Source organism: Pollicipes pollicipes, unplaced genomic scaffold, assembly GCF_011947565.3.
Source record: "Pollicipes pollicipes isolate AB1234 unplaced genomic scaffold, Ppol_2.1 Scaffold_2555;HRSCAF=2994_pilon_pilon_pilon, whole genome shotgun sequence".
Lineage (NCBI taxonomy): Eukaryota > Metazoa > Arthropoda > Thecostraca > Pollicipedomorpha > Pollicipedidae > Pollicipes > Pollicipes pollicipes.
This window is the reverse complement of record NW_023596136.1, coordinates 24,528,059-24,537,500: the sequence shown is the minus strand read 5'-3', so window position 1 is coordinate 24,537,500 and position 9,442 is coordinate 24,528,059. Positions and strand designations below refer to the sequence as shown.

The window sequence follows — 9,442 nt, the reverse complement described above, 5'->3', positions numbered from 1 at the left end:
ATGGAATATTGTGTGGAGTATTTCAGCCGCCACGGCGCGGGACTCGCTTGCCGCTCGCGGTCCGGATTGTGAGTTCAAACGGAAGGAGCACGGTTTGTCTCCTGTATGGCGCGGGCCCGGCTGCACCCGACACCACGGGGTGGTTGGTTCCGAAACCTGTCGCTAGGCGGCCGTCACCGGACTTTCGGCTACGCCGACACTGGAGCCACGGCCGGCCGCTAGGTGGCGGGGACAGCCGAACCAGGCATCCCAGGCGCCGTAGCCGAGTTTTGCGCATGCGCGGGGAAGCGGATGTACTATCCCAGGCTGAGCAGGGGTGGGACGTGATGAACGGTCTCTCTGGGCACTCCTCGCCGTGGCCTCTCTTGGGTAGGTTCTGGGGGACGGGCCAAAGAGGGTGGGTCTATACGACATTTGCGGTGGGATTCCTTCAATGTTTATAAGTACCTGCACACTGAAATTTGACTTGTGTATTATGTACGTTTGATATTGATTAATTGGTTGAGGCAATTTCTAAGGCGAGTGTTTGTGTGTGTAATTGGAACGCAGCCTATAAAGTCGAATACGGTTCGAGCGAGGCAACGGATATAATAAACATGTGCAGTGGGCACATCTCTCCCTTCCTGGTGCACTGTTTCCCTTCCGGGCTTGACCTGTCGTGAACGTTAAACGAACTCTTCCGGGTTCGTACGCCCACGTCATATGGCAGGCGGAGCAAGTGTTCCTAACACTGAAACGCGATGCATTGACAGAACCCGTTGGTGTATCTCGGCACCTCGCGATATCGGTCGACGTGGCGTGCTGGTCGTCGACGCAAGAACGTCTATAGTATCAGTTTTCTATAAAGTATCAGCATTTATTGGTATCAGGTGATCAGTACTCCATCCTTGCAAGCCCTTAAATATAATTTTCATGTAATGTCTGTATTGGCCAACCGGAACATGCCAAAGAATTCTCACAAAAGACCATAGTTCAGCACTTTAGTTTTTACCTTGAAGCATACAACTAACAATTTTGGATACCGCAAGCCAGTTTTATAAAGCCCTGAAGTACTAAGGCCATCAACATTACAAGCAACGTAGAAATTTCCACAATTTATGTACATACGTACTCAATTTTCATTATTTCTGGGCTTCGGAAGGCCAGGGGCATAGGCGAGGAGGAGAAAAAAGGCTACAACTGAGCCCTGATCTTTAAACGCTGACAATCTTACGTTGCTCCTACGGGCGTTGATTGGACATAAATCATTAAAACTTTTCAAGATAACTCTCGTTACCCCTACTGAAACCCATCTATATAAGCCTGTAGTACACTAATTTCTCACTTGAATGGCTTGCGAAAGCCCGGCTGCAGTTTTGACCTGTATTTAAGAGTCTACACGGACGTTGCCTTAATGCCATCAATCTGGGCGTGCAACTGCACCGGTCCAAGATTGCAAACAAATTTAGAGTAGGTATGGCTATGACAGTGCACAGAAAGAACAGTCCATACATGACAATGATACCCCCCATTTGTGTTGGAAAGTTTCAGTTCCGAGTCCGTGCATATGCTCAAAAGAAATTCAGACATTGCTTTACCCAAAACCATGCGAAATCAGATTGTACCTGTCTTCCGGCCCATCCGCCCAAATTTCTTGTACCTCTTTTAGCAATGAACACGACCGGTTCCCCTTTCTTAGTGGTTGTACACTAGAATATTTCCGTTCCATCGAGTTTATCGCTCGTTTCTACGAGTCACCGGTTTCAAGTAACCCGTATCTGTACCTCAGGTCCGAGGTTGTCTTAGAGGGTGATAATCAAATCAAATGTCGTTAGAAGTTACCTTTATTGGGTGAAAGGCATGGAGCAGGGATGCGACCTGGTGTTGAAATATTTGATCAGCCACTGCTGTTTTAACCCCGGGCAGGGCTAGGAGACGTACTGACAAACATCTTGAGACTCACTTTATTGGAAAAAAACGGCTTAAAAGTACTCGAAAACGTTGGTTGAAAATCCGCACTGTGATGCCCTTCTACACGTAAATGCCCTGGGGCGTCCCCATGGCGACGTTCCGTGGGATTGCCAGACCTAGTCCTGACCAAATTCTGACCCCCTTGGTATGAAGGACGCGAGCGCCGCACGGTCGGGGTGCTTCCACTCGGGGGCGCGTGTCGACGGAGCATTGGTCTTGGCAGTCTTGGCAAGCGGGCTGACATCTGGTCACTGGGTATGTATCGGGGTCAGCTGCTGGTGTCGGTGGTCATGGTTACCCTGCCTGCAGCGATGTGGCGTCCCTACCGCCGCGGTTCCATTTGTGTGCGGTGTGACGGGATCAGACGCCATCGCCTTTGAGGACGAAGTTTTACCGAATTAACTGTGCGGTGAAAACAGCTGAGTGAAGTGAAAAGACTGAAATAATTCCCACGCTCACGCGCAAAGTCCTGCTCCCGCTATTATTTTGGCCACTTGACTTTTGAAGTTAATGGTGTATGGGAGCTGGCAGTAGAGCTGACGGCCAAGGCCGCTGCATGTGAACGTGAAGTTGCATGCGTGCACCTTCACTTCATGACGTCATGTCCCGTGCCACGTGCGTCATGACGTCACACCTGAAAAACTGTGAAGGGCCGGCGTGCACAAGTGACCGACGTGATTGGTTTACCCATGGAAACCGAACGTGTGGGGCGAACGGCACCAGTTTAATTGAGTTTTCTTTGTGTTGTGAGGTGTCTCGATCCACAGCGCGTCGCGTGTTCTTTTCCTCGCAACGTGAGCACTGCATGCCCTTGCATTTTTCTCGGGTACACTTCCCGCACACGCGCGAGCGAAGTAAAATGGTAGTAGGTTCGGTCAACATGACTACATCCCGGGGGGGGGGGGGGGGAAGCATCATTCATTCACCGCAGCCTCACGTCCACGGACTGGGAGCTGCAGACCACCTGCCACATGATTGGGGAAAAAATGTGTTCAGATTTCACTTGCCATATGATATAAATGACTCACTGCCAAATACATTGAAGCAAATGATTCGCCAAAAAGCGTCGACTAGTGTCATGAATTTTTTACATTTAGTCATCACTCGCAGAGCATTCTATGGAATGTGCTCAAAGTGACCTCCTCTTCAAAGGATTGCAGAGGTCTTTGGCGGGCGGGCGGGAGAGTGGCGGGCATTTAGTGTTCATGGTGCTGGCGCAACGGCCGTTCGGGACACAAAAAGGGGATACCTCTAATCCACATTAGCTAAATCGATGACCCGACTGTGCGTAAGTTGGGAGGTACTTGCAGATGCAGCTAGCATTACGCAGTCTGTCGGCATATTCGAAACCACTTCTGCATAGCTGGGCAATTATCGCCACGAGCCCAACAACGTCGAAATTTCTGAGATAATAAAGGTCAAATGTCGGCTAGAGTGACAGTAAACATTACGCTTATGGCCGTCTACATTACAGACACCAGTCGTCGTATTCTTTCCAAAAAAAGCTAGCTGGCCTTTCGCTTGAAATAGGCTTGATTCAGTTACACAAAAATGCGAATTGATGTTACATGATGCGTTCATATATTGCATATTATTATGTTATTAAACTATGAGCTTTTTTGAAGCAATAGTGTTCAGTTCTTATGTTGAGTTCATAGCCTTCAAAATGTGGGGAGGCAGTGGTTAAGTGACGCGGTACCAATGCTTAACACCAATTCTTTTGAAGATACTCGCATCATTCTTAATGATGAGCACAGCTCGAAATACCGAGCACCGTCAACACATTTATCAGCTAGCATTACAGCTTCGTTTGACCAGTGCCCTCTGGTGCATTTCGGGTCGCTAACCTAGCATAAGAACTTTGAACACACAATGTCGAAAAACTAGGAGCTGAACATTTTTTACATCAAGTGCACAACCTTTGCAACACCTTGCCACGGATACTAGCGAGTGAAGCGTGTCAACATGCTCAAGATCTCAGTGCCTTGCATGTGCTGTTGCTGCATGCCGTTGCATCTCTGTACTACAGCTGATGAGGACTGCATTGTGCAGCTGCTTTGTAGGCCGATGATACTGTTCATCTGAAAGGCACTGAAAATGTGAACCTCATGAAGGAATTAAACCACATAAAACATATGCCTGCATGGCGTCTGCACAATGCGGCTCTTCGCAGCCGGGGGTGGAGACAAACACGCGATATGTATTTCACCACAATAAATCCAAACGTTTATCTAAGTGCCTGTTTCTTTCAGCTTCTGCTTGATACACAGAAAGACATTTACACGCATCCTTCACTGTTGATATAAAGTGAGCCGTTGAGAAAAGAAATATGCTCAAACAGGGTGGAACAACATCATTAGAGGGCGGGACGGCACATTTTGTCGAATGCTAGAATATCTTGCGTTAGCTCGTGCGTGTAGTGTAATATGTCACCTCAGCGCTTTTTGATTTTGTAAAACATTTTTGACCGCGGTTGAAATCATGTTTTACTAGTTCATGCCCAAGCAGTTATTCAGATGAATGTACTACTGGAATTGGTGGAAACTGTTGCGAACGGCAACTGCCACCGTGGAGGCTTTGCAGCCATTAAAAAGTGTTGCGTACACTCAGAACAGTGCATGGCGACAAGTAACATTTTTGAAGGACGGTGCACCTCCGGAGAACTTGGAAGCTAGTAACAGTAGTTATAAATGGCATCTCATTATTACAGCTAGATTAAGTGCACTTTTTAATTCTCTTCTGATGAACGTCTTCTCCGATGTCATAAAAAGTGGTGGAGAATGGAGTTAAATTATCCCTACATTTCTCCACGTGGAGGCATTTGGTTTAAAGCATGCGACTTCGGTCTCTGGGTGGCTTAGTGTGACGGAGCATGATAAGCAATTTCAAGGCATTCTCACTCCGTCCTTGGGAAACAAGATCGGAGACAAAGTCCACGAGGAAAAAGTTTAGAGTTTTCAGTTAAGCTGCAGTAAGAAGTCACCAATTACGACCAATATCGTCATCAACGTTGAAACTTTTCTGGAAACATGCAGTTCTACCACAAATACCATTAAGCACCAAACGCTGCTCTGCGTAGTTACAAAACATCAACAGCTTAGCCGCGGTCCGGAACAGTTTCAACAATTGCAGCCGTATTTTTGTCCACATAACTGTTTGCGCGTGTCTTAAAACATTTCAGACCGCCGTGAAAGATGTTTTTTGGATGAAAAGCACTAAGGTGGAGTGCTTTGCACGCATGAGCTAATGTAAAAAGGGAATTTCCAGCATTTGGTATCATATGATGTAACACTCCGCAAGGCCTTCATAACATGCCTTCTGGTGTGCTCGATAAAGTGAGGTATAAAGCACGTGCCGCTGTGATACCTAGTTTTTATCATTTAGTCGTATATTGTTGCATATGTGGGAAAGAATACCCACAGAGGCTGCTACTCTCTCTGCTAAGTGCATACACAGTCTCTGAGATCGACGTTGCTATCCCAGAACTCCGGAGACGAATTTTATCAGCAATCTGGTTGAAATTTGCGAGATTCAATGGCGGTAACCGCTGCGTTATCAGTGGTTTGCATGGTTGGGACATTTAGCAAAGGTATGACATTTCTTAAAAAATATAAGTTAATGATGAACGCAAAGTGGCAGCGCATTTGCCAGGCAGTTGATTACTCTCCAACCGTTTGACGGAGGGGGGGGGGGGGGGCGAGCTGGGATACGCCGGCCAATGGCTGATGGGCTGAGACGGGAAAATTTAAGACAGGTGGAGGTATAGACCTGAACACCGAACAGGGAGCTCAAACGTCTCGACCTTTCCCACGAACGAAAGATGGATGTAAGGAAGGCACGATGGTGAATTCGGAACTGCTGCAGTTCGTTGATTGTGTCACGCAGAAATTCGTCAGTCAGACGTGCTGTTGCCGTTCCGTCTCTTTCAGCCTATATATGACTGCTTATCCTGTAACATTTGAATAACCAACGGAAGCATTTGAGGCAAGGGTGGTGCCCCACAAATTTGTGCATAGTTCTTCTGGGAGGGGTAACCAATCAGTTCTGGTATCGGAGCCGCATTGGGTCCGGGCACAGTGTGAAGGATCAGCACTTGCCTTACTCCACAAGAATAGCTATGTTTCTTTACTGTAATCCTGTCTTATACTGAACAGGAAGTTTGGAAAGCGCAGGTTCGCATTAAACCTCTTCTTCGACTGGCATTCACCATTTCATCAGAGTTTCTCCTACACTCCGCCCAACGCACCCGTGCCCGGGCACGTGCCTGTGCCTGGACTCGCCGGTGCGTGGCGGCACATCCCACTGACTTCGGCTGTCAATCAGCGCTTTCTCCCATCGCTCCACCCAGCAGCGTTTCTCAGTCTCGCGTGTCGCACTCGGCGTCCTTCGTCTGGGTTGAACACCCAGTCACTCCACCCGCACTTCGCGGGCAGAGCATAGATGCGGACCTGACCGGAGGACCAGGCGTGCCCGTCACGGCCGACCCGCCGGTCGCAACTGGGAACGACGCTTACCTTATAACTATTGCTGACATCCCAGCCCGCGGCGTCGCTGCAGCCGACCTTTCGGCGCTGGAAATGGCCGCCCAGAATGTCTTCCGGCGTGGTGACCTCTCGGGGTCCAACAAGAGCTGTGACACTGACACGCCGCCGCCCTCAACCTCCGAGGCATTGTCAAGTGAGTGTCGAATCTGACAGGGTGCGTGGGGCAAATACAATGGGCCTTGCCTTTGCCAACAGCAGGGCTGCGATACCCTTTGTATCCCCGTGGTTGTTTGGACCGCGTTCCCACCATGTCATCGCTATGGTTATCTCGCAGCGCCTCATGCTGTCGTGGGCTTGCATCGTGTGGTGCGTGCCAAATCAGTCATTCGCTATCCCCGCTCGGCGATGGGATCGACCCTAGTGCCACATTCCGTCTGAAAAGCACGTTAGATTCGCACACTTGTGTGCGAATCATCACACACATGCTGCACTTGTGTCCAGATAACCACATCATACGCGGTACAGCGATTCTTTAGTAGGGTTTCTTCATCTGGGGACACACGGCGACAGAGTGCGTAGAACGCCGCACGTCCTGGTAAGTACACCCTGCCACCTGCGAGGCAGGTCTCGCGCGCACCTCACCACCACCCGGTAACGGGAGCGTCACCTGTGGCCGCAGACTTGGGCGGCCTTCTCATCGCCGGCTGGGTGGTGGCCGCTCTGGTGGTCGTGCTCCAGCTCGGCCTGTTCGTCCGGCTCCGTCGGATCGTCAGCAAAGCAGCGCCCGAGGGGTGGCGCAATGCTATCTACTGGCAATACTCGATCTTTCCGGTATCTGCCGGTTCATCTCGGGGTTTTGCCTGACTCTTTGGGAGTTCCGTGTTAGGGAGTAATTGTAACGCTCTGGGGCTGTTCGTACGGAGTGGGGCTTAGCGACAAGACAAAGCATTGAAAGATGACGTAGCAATTTGCATTTCGATCTTCCGATATTTTTAAAACTGTGCGAATAAGCCAACCTGCTTTATTGTGCGGTGAGCTTTGTTCATAAACTGTCAGCTTCTTAGGTAAATTATGAACGTTTTGCTCGGGAAATGATATGCATCACACGCAATACGTTGCGACCGCCATGCTTTTTGCCTTGATCTTATCGTGTAATTGCACGCCATAGCATGACATGTGACATCGATGAGGGACGAATCAATTGATTTGCTCCCACCCTGGATGCGACCCTGGATGATAGAGCTCATGCGCCTTCGCACGTTTGTCTTCAGTTTTCTACCCTGCTGGCGCTGGGGACTCTCGTCGTTCCAGGGTCTTACAACTTCCTACGTAGTTTAACACCGATGTAAGTAAGTCAGCGTATAAACAAACCGACAAAAGGTGACACCCCCGAAATTCAAAGTGCACAGCCTGCTTGTGCCATCAGTTCACCGAACTCAAGCGTGCCAAATCGACGTTGGTTTTCCCGTAAAAATAATCACAAGCGCGTGGTTACTTGGCTGTCAAATGGATCGCTGTCAAGCGGATGCGACATCCGCGCGCACTGCTTGCCATTCACCGTGTGACCCGACCAGTGTTTACCGACATGGCCCACGCCACTCAAAGCGGACAGCACGGGGAGCGACAGCAGGTCCAGACACTGCTCTAGGGATCTGATAGTGGCGCATTCGCGGAGTGTGGCGCCGCGATTCAACACGCTTGGAGGTTACAAGCATTCTGCTCGTGATGCGACACACGTCACTCTCTGATGTCCGATCAGCATACAACGCGTGCCCCCGCTGCTGCTTGTCACAGATGGGTCTACATCGCGGCGTCCAAGTTCGTGGAGCTGACCGTGCGGATGCTTGACGGCGAGGAAAACATCCTAGCCCTCGTCGGCGAGAAGCGCTTCCCATTGGCATCGTACCCATTCAGCGCCTGCAGCCCGCACAGAAAACTGAGCTGGTAACCTAGAGAGAGAGAGAGAGAGAGAGAGAGAGAGAGAGAGAGAGAGAGAGAGAGAGAGAGAGAGAGAGAGAGAGAGAGAGAGAGAGAGAGAGAGAGAGAGAGAGAGAGAGAGAGAGAGAGAGAGAGAGAGAGAGAGAGAGAGAGAGAGAGAGAGAGAGAGAGAGAGAGAGAGAGAGAGAGAGAGAGAGAGAGAGAGAGAGAGAGAGAGAGAGAGAGAGAGAGAGAGAGAGAGAGAGAGAGAGAGAGAGGAGAGAGAGAGAGAGAGAGAGAGAGAGAGGAGGAGAGAGAGAGAGAGAGAGAGAGAGAGAGAGAGAGAGAGAGAGAGAGAGAGAGAGAGAGAGAGAGAGAGAGAGAGAGAGAGAGAGAGAGAGAGAGAGAGAGAGAGAGGAGAGAGAGAGAGAGAGAGAGAGAGAGAGAGAGAGAGAGAGAGAGAGAGAGAGAGAGAGAGAGAGAGAGAGAGAGAGAGAGAGAGAGAGAGAGAGAGAGAGAGAGAGAGAGAGGAGAGAGAGAGAGAGAGAGAGAGAGAGAGAGAGAGAGAGAGAGAGAGAGAGAGAGAGAGAGAGAGAGAGGGAGAGAGAGAGAGAGAGAGAGAGAGAGAGAGAGAGAGAGAGAGAGAGAGAGAGAGAGAGAGAGAGAGAGAGAGAGAGAGAGAGAGAGAGAGAGAGAGAGGAGAGAGAGAGAGAGAGAGAGAGAGAGAGAGAGAGAGAGAGAGAGAGAGAGAGAGAGAGAGAGAGAGAGAGAGAGAGAGAGAGAGAGAGAAGAGAGAGAGAGAGAGAGAGAGAGAGAGAGAGAGAGAGAGAGAGAGAGAGAGAGAGAGAGAGAGAGAGAGAGAGAGAGAGAGAGATGAGGAGAGAGAGAGAAGAGAGAGAGAAGAGAGAGAGAGAGAGAGAGAGAGAGAGAGAGAGAGAGAGAGAGAGAGAGAGAGAGAGAGAGAAGAGAGAGAGAGAGAGAGAGAGAGAGAGAGAGAGAAGAGAGAGAGAGAGAGAAGAGAGAGAGAGAGAGAGAGAGAGAGAGAGAGAGAGAGAGAGAGAGAGAGAGAGAGAGAGAGAGATAGAGAGAGA

At 49.8% G+C, this 9,442-nt stretch overlaps 1 protein-coding gene across 2 annotated transcripts in view; it reads left to right on the top strand.

Annotated features, from left to right (window-relative positions):
- The first annotated feature begins 329 nt into the window (after positions 1-329).
- Positions 330-9,442, top strand: part of LOC119104192 (uncharacterized) — a 21,597-nt gene continuing 12,484 nt past the window's right edge. For both annotated transcript variants that reach the window (XR_005094893.1, XM_037227866.1), the window contains exons 1-5: positions 330-369; positions 6,490-6,627; positions 7,114-7,265; positions 7,706-7,779; positions 8,229-8,378. Coding sequence is in view for 1 of the 2 variants with exons in the window: in XM_037227866.1 (XP_037083761.1) it covers positions 6,528-6,627; positions 7,114-7,265; positions 7,706-7,779; positions 8,229-8,378 (476 nt within the window). In the remaining variant the exon portion in view is untranslated. The remainder of the gene's footprint in view (positions 370-6,489; positions 6,628-7,113; positions 7,266-7,705; positions 7,780-8,228; positions 8,379-9,442) is intronic.